General features: G+C 34.7%; 8 protein-coding genes across 8 annotated transcripts; 5 read left to right on the forward strand and 3 right to left on the reverse strand.

The window, feature by feature from the left end:
- Positions 1–450: 450 nt before the first annotated feature.
- Positions 451–3,603, reverse strand: LOC105216417 (uncharacterized). The gene is made up of 5 exons (XM_011190892.3): positions 3,414–3,603; positions 3,009–3,354; positions 2,746–2,940; positions 1,437–2,669; positions 451–1,368 (listed from the first exon to the last, which is right to left on the reverse strand). The coding sequence occupies exons 1-5, from the start codon at positions 3,471–3,473 to the stop codon at positions 746–748; spliced, it is 2,457 nt and encodes an 818-aa protein (XP_011189194.1). The 5' UTR covers positions 3,474–3,603; the 3' UTR covers positions 451–745.
- A 177-nt stretch (positions 3,604–3,780) lies between these two features.
- Positions 3,781–5,343, forward strand: LOC105216419 (uncharacterized protein KIAA2012-like). Its single transcript, XM_011190893.3, has 3 exons — positions 3,781–3,930; positions 4,052–4,159; positions 4,219–5,343. Exons 1-3 carry the CDS (start codon positions 3,793–3,795, stop codon positions 5,101–5,103), a joined length of 1,131 nt encoding a protein of 376 aa, XP_011189195.2. The 5' UTR covers positions 3,781–3,792; the 3' UTR covers positions 5,104–5,343.
- Positions 5,344–6,069: 726 nt separating this feature from the next.
- Positions 6,070–6,904, forward strand: LOC105216421 (mitochondrial import inner membrane translocase subunit Tim29). Its single transcript, XM_011190895.3, has one exon. It carries the CDS (start codon positions 6,191–6,193, stop codon positions 6,764–6,766), a length of 576 nt encoding a protein of 191 aa, XP_011189197.2. The 5' UTR covers positions 6,070–6,190; the 3' UTR covers positions 6,767–6,904.
- Positions 6,836–8,504, reverse strand: LOC105216420 (alanyl-tRNA editing protein Aarsd1-A). The gene is made up of 4 exons (XM_011190894.3): positions 8,363–8,504; positions 7,795–8,307; positions 7,437–7,693; positions 6,836–7,362 (listed from the first exon to the last, which is right to left on the reverse strand). The coding sequence occupies exons 1-4, from the start codon at positions 8,399–8,401 to the stop codon at positions 6,906–6,908; spliced, it is 1,266 nt and encodes a 421-aa protein (XP_011189196.2). The 5' UTR covers positions 8,402–8,504; the 3' UTR covers positions 6,836–6,905.
- Positions 8,505–8,686: 182 nt separating this feature from the next.
- Positions 8,687–9,923, forward strand: LOC105216422 (uncharacterized). The gene is made up of 3 exons (XM_029042964.2): positions 8,687–9,048; positions 9,116–9,220; positions 9,281–9,923. The coding sequence occupies exons 1-3, from the start codon at positions 8,687–8,689 to the stop codon at positions 9,642–9,644; spliced, it is 831 nt and encodes a 276-aa protein (XP_028898797.1). The 3' UTR covers positions 9,645–9,923.
- Positions 9,886–11,060, forward strand: LOC105216424 (uncharacterized). Its single transcript, XM_011190901.3, has 2 exons — positions 9,886–10,196; positions 10,252–11,060. The coding sequence occupies exons 1-2, from the start codon at positions 9,907–9,909 to the stop codon at positions 10,589–10,591; spliced, it is 630 nt and encodes a 209-aa protein (XP_011189203.1). The 5' UTR covers positions 9,886–9,906; the 3' UTR covers positions 10,592–11,060.
- LOC105216423 (40S ribosomal protein S28) lies at positions 10,750–11,238 on the reverse strand. Its single transcript, XM_011190900.3, has 2 exons — positions 10,898–11,238; positions 10,750–10,833 (listed from the first exon to the last, which is right to left on the reverse strand). Exon 1 carries the CDS (start codon positions 11,139–11,141, stop codon positions 10,944–10,946), a length of 198 nt encoding a protein of 65 aa, XP_011189202.1. The 5' UTR covers positions 11,142–11,238; the 3' UTR covers positions 10,750–10,833; positions 10,898–10,943.
- A 621-nt stretch (positions 11,239–11,859) lies between these two features.
- On the forward strand, positions 11,860–13,922 carry LOC105216425 (translocon-associated protein subunit alpha). Its single transcript, XM_011190902.3, has 3 exons — positions 11,860–12,092; positions 12,335–13,051; positions 13,119–13,922. The coding sequence occupies exons 1-3, from the start codon at positions 12,029–12,031 to the stop codon at positions 13,229–13,231; spliced, it is 894 nt and encodes a 297-aa protein (XP_011189204.1). The 5' UTR covers positions 11,860–12,028; the 3' UTR covers positions 13,232–13,922.
- Positions 13,923–15,892: the final 1,970 nt, after the last annotated feature.

Below are 15,892 nucleotides of genomic sequence, written 5' to 3' on the forward strand. Positions count from 1 at the left end.
AAATGGGAAATTATGAGAACAAAAATGAAACCTTTATAAACGAGTTTTTTAGTGGAACTTTAAAGTAGTTTAACTTTTAATTAAGAGGTATGGAAACTGGAAACACTGTAAGAGGTCTAGAAACTGTCAACTCTATACATTACATTGTTATGAATATAAAGATTGTTTAAATTACTGTACCAACTGTATAAGAAGCATCGACTTCCTGAGTTATATTAATGATTACAACTTTTGTGTAATATTAAAGTCATAACCGTTAAAAATTCAAATCCGTTTGAAACAGTTATAGCAATGGTCCGTTATTGCTTTAGCATAAATTATTAATTTTGGATACGTGTTCTGTCCAATACTGTAGAACAAAATTAAATGCTATGAAATGATTTTTTTTTTCAATCAAAATTAGATAAACTTACTCATATCACTACAAAGTTTTAAAGTAAAAATATAAAATATGTATAAAAAAAGAGATTATTATTTATAAAAATTTAATGATAATGATTTAATACTTAATTGATCATAACTGTAATAAAATCCACCACTGAAAAGTTGGTGAGCATTCGAAAATGTTTCTAAATTGTAATTAATTAATTAGAGAATGACGTCCATAGAATCAACTTCTACAACAACTTACAAATAACAGTTACAGCACATGATTAATTGAAGTTTTTAAATTAAATCTTCGTCATGAAAATGAATATAAATGAGTTTATGTTTTGCTTATTCGTCTAGTTTTGTTTTGGATTTATCAAAATCCTTTGACATATTTGGACTTCTTCTTAACTGGTTTTTCCTTCGGTTTCGGCTTGACTGGTATGAACTCTTCTTGTTCAGTCGGCGAACCCGGCATATTGAGTATTGCCTCGGTGAGTTGAGTCGATTGCTGTGGCGGCATAAACTCGCTTATAAATGAAGCATTTAGAGCATCAAGCGTGTACTCATTATCATTGAAAGTCTCGATTTTATAAGACAGATTTTCATGTACTATTGTCATAGCAGAAGAATCTAATTGCTCGCTTTGCCATTTACTGGTCGAATTCATTGACTCTCGCTGTATTAATTTCGGTTTTTCTTCTTTGATATTTTCATTTAACCAATCGGTAACAAGGCTCTCTGGATCAGGTTTGACACCCAAACCTTTTTTGATATGCGAGAAAGAAATCGCCTTTTTATCGTCTTCGTAGTCTATATCCCAAATGGAGAGTATGTCTTGCACTAAAGCATCCTTGTAAGAATGTAGTGTTTGTATGGGTTTTTGCCAGCGACCCAAACCGCGTTTTCTAACGGGTGTTATATCCGCTTTGGTTTTATTATCTTCTTCAAAGTTGAGTGGAATGCTAAGTGTATTGCAGCGAAACACCTTACGCATAGCTGTAAATAATTTTAAATGTTTAAATGCAGATTTTATGAAAATTTCACATTTTATTCAAAATTGTTACCTTCTAAGTTAACCACCTCTGTACAATTTAGACGGGGCTGTGTGAGTTCACAAACACGTTTTGCATATTCACACATTGTGTTCTCAACCTCAGTTGCGGACCTTAAGCGTGCCTCAGGCTCAGCAGTATCCTGTTCAATTAAACGGTGTGCAAATACATCGCCAATTGAATTCGATGAAAGCAATAATGTAAACGTATCACAATCGTCTTCACCCATACATTCTGGAAAAGTTGATGTATCGTAGAAAGCTAAGCCCGTACTGCAACGCGATATGCGCGTTGGTAAATCTGCATCGGGCTGCAAACATTTACCGACAGAACGCGCCTGTTGATAAGCATCCTGTAGAGTTGGTGGTTGATATGGTAGGCAATAAGATTTATATAAACTTCTTTTTGAGGGACTCTTTAACGGCGATTTACTAACATTTACACCATTATCTTCGACAATTTGCCCCGCATGCTCACGCGTGAGTTCACAAATACACATATCATCAGCTAAAGCGCTACTGAGTGCTATAAATTCTACAGCTCCCAGTTGGTAAATATCCATAAAAGCAGGCGCATATTCTAACTGATGTGTCCAGCGGCACACCGCACCTGCGCCCGATTCCATATTGCCACCTAAATAGCGCAAATCTAAACAGTGTAATTTATGATTGGTCGCCACGTATGCCAAATCGCGAAATTCACTTTTGGCAATTGATGATATAAAATCACAATCATACGTGTTTGTTTCATCGCAACTGCAACTATTTAACCACTGTTCCGGTGTGGTGCGCGTATCGATGACGAAAAATTTATTTTCGTTGGCATATAAAAATGTTTGACCTTGCCATGGTCTTACCATATTCCAACTTATTCTCATAGCATCATCTCTGGTGCAAATGTCATGTGTTGCCGTAAGTGTCGGTGTTCGTGAAGTCACATCATAAACTCGTACACTTTGTTTCATTGTTGTTATAATAAAAGTACTCAAATCGATAGGGGACTGTGCGAAACTTATAAATGGAGTGGACGTGCTATTGAACCGCGTTATAGCCTTCATCTTACCAGTGGAAGGAATGCTGTAGAAATTGATGCAGTTACGTTGACGCAAAGCAAAGGACATCGCGGAATCTGCACACAGATTTTGTATTGAACGTACCTCAAACACTTCACCACCACTTTGTTGCGAACTAATGGGATTGAGAAAACTGCTAGTAAAACTAGTAAATTTCGGTAATACACCCACATCTGAATGAAAATGTATTTTTAATATATGTATATAAATTAGAATTATATAAAAAATGTGTAATCAACTACAACTTACGCAAATTGTCCATGTTTTTACCATCCACATGCAATATGTGTTCTCCATCCCCTAATATGCAAAGATTTCCTCCAGTGTAGTAATAATCGTAACTACCGTGAAAGTACGGATCGGGATCACATTCCAAACGTTTAGCCAATTCAAAAAATGAGTTATGATAAATATCTTCTTTTGTGTTAGTTTTGAACTTTTTATCTATAAAAAATAATATGATATAATTGTTTCTACGAGCTACATACAAGCAACTGCAATATAAATCTTACCTTTTTGTACTGTTTGGTAACGAGTCCGTGATGTGTGTAAACGTTTGCGATATATCTCTCGTGCCATTGTACGACGGTGACATATATCCACATTTTCGTAATGGTTGCTGGCGATATAAATTGGACATGGCATGGAAACGTTGAAACTTGGATACAAACGCAATTCATCAGCGCTGTTAACTGGAAATCTGCCCACATTGAATGCAGGAAATAAACAATGTTTTTCACGTAATTTCAATTCTTCGGAATTATGAAGTAACATTCGTTCTAAAGTGTTAGTAGAAACATTCCTTGATGCACTTGGCTGAGTGAATTGTGATTTATTATCTTTAGTTGAACTGTCATCCTTTAATAGAAAAATAAAATATTTAACTGTAGTTAATAAATATTAGGAAACTATCTCACTTTAGATGCAGTTTTAGTCTCCTTTGCTTGGGCTTTTCGCTTATATGGTCGGGTTGGCATTTTTATTTAACAATTTCCAAACTTTTTTAGTATTATTATATTACAGTGTACGATAAAATTATTCTTAATTTCTTAAAGACAACTGATATCATACCAAAAACGGATGTGGACGTACAGAAACAGCTGATTTTATAAGAAGGTTGCCATTTCCTTGAAAATTTAAATTAATATGTAAACTGTAGCATTTCTCCAGTATCCTGATTTAAATAAGCTAGAATTGTTGTATAGCAGTATTAGAAGCTCTGTGAACACTTTTTCAAAGATATGGAATAAATCGTATTTTCTTAATTGTTGAACGAATTACAAAAAAGTAACAAATATGTTTTTAAATGATTTTTATTTTGTATCAAAATTGCAACTATTCGACTCTGTTTGCAGTGGCATCCCTGTTGCAAATATCGCAAATCACAACCAGCTGTTTTGCGAGCATTTTGTGTTGTTTAATAAAATGGAACAGGTAAGTAACATTGTATATAAACAGTTTTTTACAATGCTAAGTAAATTCAAAAAAACTAGACACTAACTTTAATTATTGGCTTATTTTGTTAATATTCATGACTAAATTGTTTATTTAATAGAAAAGGGGATTACGTATAAACGGAATGTTCCGCTGGTCAGAAAGCCAAACAAAAGACCTTCTTGCATATATAGTGGATACTACAAAAGATAATGCAGGCCGATTTGAGGTAATATTCTTGTAGTTTTGTATTATTATCTCTTTTAACATTTCTCGGTTTTATTTCAGAAACCAACAGCACAGAAGTTTTACAATAAAATAGCCCAAAACGTGCCAAATTTAAGACACATCAAATGGGAAATTATGAGGACAAAATTGAGACATTTAAAAACCAGTTTTTTATCTGCACACAACTGGAAATGCCAGGCTGAAGCAGACCTACTTGAGAGTGGCGATCCTAATAATGTAGCTGAACATATAAAAAGTATATGTCCTTTTTATGAAGACCTGTACAAAATATTTGGACACCGCATTAATGCGCAGCCACTAGCCATTTATCAGTCAACGGAGTCGGGATCATCATTCGATAATGTTTACGCAGAATTAAGTATCGAGATAGATCCCGATCCATCTTTGAATCCGTTAGCCAGTCCGTCGGTTATACTTCCTTCTTCGAGTTCGCCAGCGAGTCCGTCCGCTAATTGTGAATCAGAAGCAAGCACATGCACACAAAAAAGCGATTTAAAAAGACCTCACAGGAGTTCTGAATCATTTTCTTTAATGTATGAAATCCAAAAGAAGAAATTAGAATTAGAAACGAAAAAATTAGATTTTGAAAAAGAGAAAGAGGACAACAATTTCCAATTGCAGAAATTACAGTTAGAGAAAGAAGAAAGAGTAGAAATGGAAAGAATCCAACAAACTTCAACAAAAAGAAATTCAAAAAGATCACACAGCATCTCTAATCAATTGTCCTTACTATTCGAAATCCAAAAACAAAATTTAGAATTAGAAACGAAAAAACTAGAATTTGAAAAAGAAAAAGAGGAAAACAATTTTCATTTGCAAAAACTACGTTTGGAGAAAGAAGAAAGAGTGGAAATGGAGAAAATCAGATTGGAACACGAAAGATTGAGAAGCTTAACTAGCTCACAAGATGGCAAAATGAAATAATTTGTATTCCTTTCCCTTCCTACATATATATTGATATATTCTTTTAATCATTTTAAAATTCTAGTTTTGTCTAATTCAAACTTCGTACAGTGACTAATAGTGTACAATGTAAGTATTAGAAAAAACTCATATATATTTTCCATTTTTAGTTGGTTTATTAGTATTAACAAGTTTTTTATGGTCAAATAAAAAATATGTTTATATACAAATGTATAAGGAGAGTATTTTGTTTATAAACAAGCTTTGGCTTTGTGTTAGTTCTCTGGAACTGTAATCTGTGTTCCAACTGGTCCAAAAAAGTATCTGTGTCATTCGACAATTCGTCCATCATCATTTAGTATACGTGTGCTTCTTGGAAAGCCAAATGTCTTAATTGACACTGATTAAATGTGCGTTCGTGAAGAAGTACGCTTCTGGGTCTTGCGAAGGTTTTTCCACCAATGGAATTTCCGTGCATTCAACAGTTAGGTAACTCACACCAAGTTTCGGACAAGAACTTTTCGCATGCGATACAACACAATTGCGAGTTGAGTTGCAAGCGGAAATTATTTACAACATCGGGTTTGGTGGCGAGGAACATCTTCCTTTATTAAACTCAAAATAGCATTTCAAAAGTTTTTTGGTGTTTCTGCATTCCTAAAACACGCATTTGATTTTAAATTATACCATCTTCCTTTTTTCCACTCTTCTGCAAAATAATTAATATTTAATAGTTTGAAGCAAATATAATTAATTTAAATACACACCTTCATTCTCACATAAGAATTCAACAAACATTAAATCATTTAGCGCTGTTACTTTCAATAATTGTAAAGCATTTTGTTTTTTATTTATTCTAGGCATTTTTACTTTTAACAAACATGACATAGAAATGTTGCTACAGAGCGCCCATTTAATTCATGCTGCCACTTTGCTACTTTTATATTTGTGAATGGCACATTAAATAAAAACCATCCAACAATAGATATCGATAGTAGTTTCACATTTCTAACATCGCTAACCTAAAAGCCAATCAGCTGTTACGTCAAAAAAAAAAATGAAAAAATATTAAATCTATAAGTTGTGTTATTCGAATAAATTTATAAAAATGCGAATATTCTCGCTAAGTAATCGTTTAGCGAATATACGTACACGTATAAATGATAAGTTCACATTGCCAGAACGTTTCAAGGGTACTGTAGTTGAAAAGTGGGCACATTATTGGCGTGGTCTCGCCAGTGACTATACCGATGTGGTAGTCGATGTTGTGAAAGGTGCACGCGCCAAGCCGCGTAAGGCTCTTGTGTATGCAGGCACCGGCTACGGTTTATATCAATGTGCGAAACATAATCCAAATGAAGAAGCATTTATGCGTTCATTACGTAGTTGGAGCAATCAAATGTCAATGGTGTCTAAAACATTACACAATCCAGTGTCGGAAGCATATCTTCGTGAACTAGAAGTAGCCATCAATGAAAACAAACTACGCACATTTTCACTCGGTATCTGTACCATTTTATGGAGCGATTTGTATGATAAGGAAGACTGCACCTATCCGGCTATATGCAAGTATACACAAGTAGATTATACAAACTTTTGGAAGCATATAGTAGATATTGGCTTTTGGGATTATTATTGGCGGCTTGAGTGGAAAATGCACAATTTCGATATTAATTACTTATAGATGTAACTAGTGTTAAGCGTTATTGACTTTTCTTAATTTGACCAAAATATAAAGTGTACCAAATGGCAGTCTTCTTGTAATTTAACAACTTTATTTGACAATTGAAAATAAAGTCAAAACAACTTTGTTACGAACAAACTTATTTTTTAATTTTATCACCGTTAAAATGTTTCTCTAATATCGCGTTACATTCGGGAATTTTGCTTCCATTGTTGAATTTGCCTTGAAAATTTGTATCACGGCCATTGCCTTTGCCTTCTAAGAGCTCCATAAAGATCTCACCAAACTTTTTTACTTCGTTCTCGCTGCCTCTCAATACCATGAGACCCTTGCCATTGTTTGATGAGTTCTCCGAAACAGTGAGGAAGTAGAATATACCCTCGGGCGCATTTCGTTGAAATGTGTTAATAAAGTCTGGTTCTATACCATCTTTGCGATGAAGGCAATAATACTTCGGATAAGGTTGTGGAGTATTCTCCAACTTTTCAGCTTCGGAAATTGCTACATCTTTTAACAACTTTTGAAATGCCTTTGTTGATGATTTCAAATTCAACTGCAATTTCTGTATCAATTCCAAATGTTGAGTGGGACCACCTCTGCATACATAAATTAATGGATAATTATCAACTATAGATGAGGGTTGGATATAAAAATAAAATGTAATATTTACTTTAGTGTTAAATTCATTTGTAGTTCACGTTGAAAGATCTCTCCAAGCTTTCGAAGTACCCGTTCACCCACCACAAAGTGCACATTTACGGCATTTTTACTCTTTTCAGCATATAACAATTTGATACACTGCAGCTGTGATAAGTTGCTTACATGTGTACCACAGCACATATTACTCTCGACACCTTCAATACGTACAACACGCGCCAATCCGACGTGATCTTTAGGTAATCCCCGCGGAGCACGAGCATCTTGAAACTTGATAACACAAAGTGGTTAGTTAATGCAATAAGACGTAAAGATACTTCAATTGCATTCTCCAATTAATATTGGAATAAATAATAACACTAAACAGTTACCTCTTTAGCAATTTCTGGATCCTCCAGCTGCACAGTGACGACTCGACCCTCACGAATTAGCTCATTGGCCCTTCTCTCAATCAAATCCAATGACTCACGGCTAATAAGATGTTTTGTATCTAACTCTATATAAGAGGTGTCCGATCCTAACCACCAAGACGTGGTATCATATTTAAATTCACTATCAAATAATGCCGTTATCAAATGTTGTCCAGAATGCTGTTGCATATGCTCCAAGCGACGATTCCAATCAAGCGACTGTTTTATTACATCACCTTCTTCAAACCTAGTTGAAGTTTCAACGAAATGTATTGCTTCTGCTCCTTTACGTATCACAGAACGTACTGGTTGTCCATTAAGTTGCCCATAATCACAAGGCTGACCACCACCCTCAGGAAAAAGAATTGTATCCTCGCAAATTACATTATAGCCTTGTAATTTCTTTACATTATTTTCACCAGGTGGAATCCAGTCAAGCGTTGCGGCTTCACAGGACAAAACTTTTGTGGTAAACTAAATGAAATCAAAATGTTAGACATTGTATTTCATTTTTTTTATATAAACTTGCTTGACGTAAAAAACTATCCTCTTGACATTTGAAAACCATTTTCTTTTTATAATTTTCTGATACGTGTCGAAAATGTGGTTAATTATGCAAAATAGCTTGGCAATAGCAATAAACAAAAGTGAAAACAAAAAAGTCCTTGTCCGAAACAGCTGATATCAAAGTATTTATTTACCGGTCACATGGTTGCATTATAGATAACAGAGAAATAAAATTATCAACATAGTAGGTATAAATTTTACCAGCAAATTTGATTTCAAAATTCTAAAAATATTGATTGAAAACACAATAATATTTCATCTAGCTGTATAAATTAATTATTTAACAATGGCATGCAACGAAGGCAAAAAATTCAAAACTCAAGCTCCCGAATGCAATAAGTTGGACTGTTGGTGCTTTCCAGAACCATACGTCGATCAAAAGGTAAAAGTGAAAAACAAAAAGTATTGCTGGCTATACCCTCAACGACATGCGAAAGAACTGGACAAAATGCTACCAAATTTTGAGCATTGCGAAACGCTTTATACATTATGCGATTACAGACTTGAAAACTATGTATTTAAACAATTATTGCTTATTGAAGAACAAATTCGCAATTACAAAAACAAGTTAAGAAAAGAAATCAATTTCCAACGCAAGATGTTAGATGATATGTGGAAGCTATCTCAAAGGTTTCTACTATTAACTCAGTAAGTTTTATTAAGCATTTATTTTAGTGCGCTGATTAAAAATATTTATAATTATATTTAATTTCAGATATTATGGTTGCGTTAAGCCATATCCTGACATAGTTTCGATACCGGCAGAAAAAATCGCGCAATGCAAGTTTCAAAAAAAGTTGAAAGCAATCCATTATTCTAAGTAATGTCATGATTAATTCCGTATTTTATTTTGGTACTTTTCATACCTGTTTTATTCTAGTTGTCGATTGGTATTTTTATTGGACGCACTTCGAACTTCGATTAAAAAATTAAACCACGTCTGCTCTCAATTGGATATGTCAGTTCAAAGTCCCTTTATTTTAGGCGATTATACAATGCGGCCATTAGCATACTACCGTCGCTTAATAGACGACGCGTTCGAGTATTTCAATAGCGTACTATGCAATTTGAAAAGTTGGACACAACTGCTTGATATAGGCGATCCAAATGCAATAGACGACTACAAAGGTGTACTTGACCCCAAAAAAAAGTATGATGAGTTCATAAACACTGGAAAGATTAATTGTACCTGTATGCGTACCAAAAATCTTGAATGCATTATTGATTTTGAAAACAAATGCTAGATAGGGTAAAACAGCGAAGAAATCGAATATCACTTTAATACTGAGGGTCCCATTTTATATGAAAACCATAGATTCCCACTGTAATCACTGTGGCAGCGAAGAACTATAATTATACACCAGATTTTTAAACACATCTGGCAGCGCTAATAACCTCAAATGTTCAAAATCATGAAAGTCAACAATTTTCATTCATTTATTTGTTGAAGTTATCTTGTAATCGCTTTTTAAATATTTTTTATCGGATTTGGAATTCTATAAAACAATGAGTAGTGAAATTGATATACATGTTCGCATCCATTACCAAAAAGAGGAGGAAACGCTACGGCAGCTCCTCAAATTGGAAGAATTGTTTAGGGAACACTTGGCACTTACCAAACGTGAAATGCTGCTACAGAAAGATATGGTGAACCGTTTGTGGGTTTTGTCTCAACGTTATGTTATTCTAATAAGCACAACAGGTTGTTGTAAACACCCAGAAGTATATTCTGGTCCTACGGAAGACATTTTGCTACGTGAATACTCCGATAAACTTAATCTTTTGCGTACATCCAAGTGAGTAAAATGCATGCAGGAAATAAATATCTAGCTCACAATTCTTTATTTTTAGTTGTCGCATATCGGATTCCCTAAGAAAACTTCGGCAGCAATGTATTCTATTTAATTCACTACACAGTCTTCTAGATTTAACGATGGAAACACCATTCATAATTGGCGACACATTCCACAAACCAATAGCATATTTTGTTGAGCTGGTGGACGATTTATTTAAATATTTACACGCACTGAGTGTAAAACTAAAATACTTGAGCCATCAGTTAGAACCTGTGGATTTATTGGTGCTTGAAGAATACAAAGCAGCGTTAGAGCCATCTGAAGACTTCGATGAATACTTACTTGTTGGGCTAAGTTATTGCAAATGTTTACGGCCAAAGCAAGTCTGTCAGTGAGATGAAATCAATCACGACTAAATTTACATTAAATGTTAGTAACTTGTGATATTTTTGTTCCTCATAATCCACATAGCTTTCGATTTGGAATGTAAACAAAACACTTCTAGTTAAATAAAACTTAATCCTGGATTCTATATTCAAGAAAGTAAACTACGTTTTTACTACTCAAAAACTTGTTTATTCATTGTTCCGCTTTCAGTAATTACAATCAGATGAATCAAAGTTGCATAGTACCATGTCTGCAATTGAAAACAAAACAAAATTGATTACACGAAATTTAGCAAAATATGCAGTTGAACTTACCACGCAAAATGGATAAACAGGCTTTTCTCCCAGCGCTTATGCCTAACTAGCGAAGTCTCCTGGCTTCACGTTCAGATTCAAGCAGGGTAAGAATATCACCTTCACGGACTGGTCCCTTAACGTTGCGGATAATTTGACGGTTTTGTTCACCGATGAATTCAACCTTCACCTGTGTACACTGTCCCTGGGAACCGGTACGGCCCAAGACTTTCATGACGCGTGCCCAAACAACTGGTTTATCCATATTTATTTATAAAAATTTAATATTTTTCGCGAAAAATTCACGTGTAGCAACCGCACAAAATGACAGCCGGAAGCAAAAGAAAGAGGTGTCGTCAAATTTCGTTGTTTTTTGACGAACTTTAGAATTGGGCAGCACTACGTTCGAAAAGCAGCTTACTTCACGATACCTAATGACATTCGGTACATTGTCGGTACATGTCTTAAATGACAATAAAATGCGAAATTATCCTAAATTATTCCTTTTGTTTATATACATTACGTAAAACAATTCAAATTATTGATTTTTTGATTTTATAAACAGGCTAAAGATATGAGTTACGATAGAGGTTTCCAAATTAATCGCTTTATAGTAACCACGGCAAGTCTATAAAGCTGGTAAAATGGCAAAAGAATAAGCGTTGGACTTATAAAATTTGCTGTAGTCAAACTTCATATTGAAGCGTTAGTTGTTAAATACTAATTGAATAATATTTCCATTGTGACTAAGACTGCGTATTTTCCAAGAATTGTTTCCTTACTTAATTAATTTCATAGATAACTTAAATTATATTGCATATAATTCATGTTGAGGTATTATTGCTCTACCCTACGAATTTTGAAGCATTTATGCGTGAGACCTTTCGGGACGCTCCCTTAAGTTTCTCCAGTGTCAAATTTTTTGTGTAGAGTTTCGTTGAAATCTGCTCCACGTAACAATTGTGTAGAGTTCGCATTTTGACAAGTGAAAGCTGTCCGATGCTTTTCGTGTGTTGATCGTCGTTATTCGGTAGGTTCATCACTTTGCTGTTAAACATTTTCTTTCTGTCAAACGTATTCACTGGCTGTGTTTGCCGCAACTGTTCGAATTAGATTTTTAATTGGGATTTCTCTGCGAAAAAGACAACAAAAATGAAAAGCAATTTCCTGATTCTGTTGCTGGTGGTGCCAGCACTAATTTGCACATTTCATGCCCGTAAGTACAATTCAAAAAACGTTAATAAATTGGATTTATTTTAATGGTGATTTGGTGCGGTGCGGGAAGTCATCGACGTGGCAGCAGACGATTGCTAGACGAAATGCACTGTTGAGTGGTTTGTCAACAGTCAAGTGTTTTGTTTTACATATTTCCCAAATAAAATAAACTCCAAAGATTACAAAATTACTTTGTGTCATAAATTCCTTATTTTTATATCATTAATTGTATTCTCTCCATAGCACATAAATTTGCGGCGTTCGCTGAAGGCTCGGCAGAGGATGACCTCGTAGATGTGGAAGGTGAAGATGGTGCTGTGACTGGTGATGATGTTGAAAATGATGAAGATGCTGATTCTAGTGTAACCACGTCGCCATATGCTGATACGTACCTGCTTTTCACAAATCCCTTGTACACAGCTGGCCAACAATTAGATTTACCTGGTGGCAAACCAGTTGAATTCCTTATCGGTTTTACAAATAAGGGCAAAAATGAATTTGTTATTGAGACTGTGGAAGCTTCTTTCCGTTATCCTATGGATTTCAACTATCACATTCAGAACTTCTCTGCCGTTGCATACAATCGTGAAGTGAAACCAGGCTCTGAAGCCACCGTTGCATACTCGTTCCTGCCATCAGACCAATTCGCTGGTCGTCCTTTTGGTTTAAATATTGCATTGAATTATCGTGATGCTGCTGGTGCTCAATTCACCGAAGCTGTTTTCAATGAAACTGTTTTGATCTCCGAAGTTGATGAAGGTCTAGATGGCGAAACTTTCTTCCTCTATGTGCTGTTAGCTGGTATTGTTGTATTGCTATTGGTTATTGGTCAACAATACCTTTTGGGTTCATCTGGCAAGAGGAAGCGTGCTGCTGCCAAAAAAACCATTGAAACTGGTACCGCCAATGACAGCAACATCGAATATGAATGGCTTCCACAAGAAACTTTGCGTGTGCTCCGTAAGTTATACGGCTTTATGCTTATTATTATATAAATTACAATAATTTCTTTTTTGTGTTTAAATAGAACAATCACCAAAATCGAAGACACCAAAAACTTCGCCAAAGCCCGGCAAACAAAGCAGCCCAAAACAGGGCCAGAGCCCCAAACAGCGAAAAGTGAAACGCGGTGATGATTAAACTATAAGTGTGACTGCATCACAGTAAAAACAACAAATTCACCTCAAATGTAAACGCATAATCGCCTTACTTACGCGCTTTGAAATCATATTTTTTATTTTTTAATACATTTGTTCTATTAATTTTATATGCGACATTTGAGAATTATTAGATTTCGATAAATACAAGTTATTTTTAAGTCTGAATAGTACTCTAAAATTCCTCCCATTCACAAGCGGTGTAATTGGTGTGCGTTGCAGTGCAGTGTGGTGTTATATTTGTTTTATATTTTTTTAAAACGTGCCAAACGCGGTTGCTGCAACGTCGTCCATTGACACCGACTATAATAACATTTCATGTAGCACAAAGTTTCTATTAAGTTCAAATTAGTTACCACCACTGTATCGTGTAAAATGATGTGAACTTAATGCTGAAAATTTTCTGCAAAGCATGCAGCATTTACGATCAGCTCGTCTTTATAGTTTCGTATTAGAGATTTTGTTAGAACACAGACACACAAACTTGTTTTCTTTCTTTTTTTGCTTATCCATCTCCATTTGCGTGTCAAAGAGGGTGACGATCTTTCTTTTTGATGCAATGGAATTGCTAATGTCTGATTTATTTCTATTTGTAATTAGAAAATGTTCATTAACGAAACTAATTTATAAAATAAAAAAGAAAAACAATAAAAACGATTTCTATAAAAATTTGATTCTTGCGTATATATGTATGTATGTATATATGTCTTATCTGGATGTTGTTATGTGTATTATATAGTGATAAGGAAGAATAATACGATAAAACCAGCTCTGTACGGCCTGATCAAGTTGATGTTAACCTTCAAATTTATTTATAATCTGAGGCACCGAACTGTACTGAATTGTTGATGAAAGCTATTTTCTTAGACACCATTAAGTATACAACTATGCAGCATTAGGAATCCCAATTCCCGTTTTTGTCTAAAATTAAGACCGTATCGTTCCGACAAGAGCCGGGTTCACGTTATCTCAGCAACAGGTTTTGAGTTATAACAACGGAGAATGTAGGTTTGTATGTCTAGGCCAAATTTGAAAACAACAAAAAAAAAAAATTGCTACCGTCACTCAACTATTGCCTAATTTTAATATTTCAACTTCGTGTGTTGGAATTTGCAGATATCATCTCAATGACCCCAACTTTCTTGCTTTCTCAACGCAAAGTGCATAACGATCAACCATATTATATATAATCCAGGAATTTTAGAATTGGTTAATTTGCTGTTAGATACTAGACTAAAATATAAAAGTCGTCTGGCTAGGAAAAAATTGAACGCAACGTTGAATGTCGCAAGACCTGATATCGGTAGCGCTTAGGTATGATGTCAAAGAAATTGTGTTAGGTGGAAACCTCCTCAGCCATTAGTTAAGCAACAATAGTATTGCTCCCGCGGCTTTCCTTCAAAAAGTACTTCAGACGGTTCTTATTTCTTATTTCCGGCGCTATGAAGGCTCTGGAAGTCACTCTCGGATCCCGTCAGGTTGGTACCCAAGTGAAATATGAGACATAATCGAACATGGGTGAGACCGACAATGTGACCGATAAAAGTTGGCTCCCCGGAATTTATTTGTTTAGTCAATTATATACATATTTACCTTTCAGGAATTGGATAATATAAAATCGACTTAACTTAGGGTATGCGCCGAAGTTAAAGTGCATTGGATTATTACCTCTGCATACGATTTTGAAAAGATTGATATATTTTGAGTTCCTTGGTTTAAATATTAATGAAGTCAGGTAGCTGTTGTCGAAGCCCATGAGGTGACTTCTTCAACCTCAAGAACATTTTTAATGATTATGGGTCTCAATTGCCTCGGAATTAGAGTATAGGGGGTGCTCAGTGAAGCCGCGGCCATAAATACTTCCCATTGAGATATCGCTATGAAATTTTTATCAAAAATCTAGAAAAAATATTTGAAATATATTATAAATCAAATGGTGCGACTATATTCTATAGCTCCTTTAGGAACGATCGGGAAAAGTTATAATAATTTTGTTATTTTCGGTTTTAAACCTTTCCATTTTCTTGTAATAACAGAGATTATTAAAATATTGAGTGAAAAAGGCGTGGTTAACTACCGTCCGCCCATTTCTATACATATGTATATATACAGATTCTTAATAAGTTATTATCAGATATTTAACAAAAAAAATAATAACAAGTAAGGAATGGCTATGTTCGTATCTGAGAAATTTTCCGAATCAGCCGAAAGCATGGAGGTTATCATGTTCTATATCTGAGGCCTTGAAAGGTGATAGTCCGATATTGGCGATTTTTACACCGGCGATGACACAACCTAAATGTAGTATTTGTATCAGCTGGACTTCAAAATTGTGGTGTAGAGGTTGTAAACCGACTTCATTTTCAAACTGTGGTATTGGGATGCCAAAAAAATGTAATGAATCGAATTTTTTTGGTGGTAGCTTTAGCAGTTTTCGCGATATGCACAAAAACATAAATGGGGCGGCCACGCCCACTTTTCCAAAAAAATGTTATCCAAATTAGTTATAGCATTTACAAGGCAAATTTTACGATTCTATTTTCAGAAATTCCCGTTTGATTTCCAGATAAAACTGTTTTACCATTTAAAATGTTGGTCATTTTAGAGACAATTCGTTTACTTTTTGTCAAAAAATTAAATTAAT

This window comes from Zeugodacus cucurbitae, chromosome 5 (assembly GCF_028554725.1).
Source record: "Zeugodacus cucurbitae isolate PBARC_wt_2022May chromosome 5, idZeuCucr1.2, whole genome shotgun sequence".
In the NCBI taxonomy this organism is placed as follows: Eukaryota; Metazoa; Arthropoda; class Insecta; order Diptera; family Tephritidae; genus Zeugodacus; species Zeugodacus cucurbitae.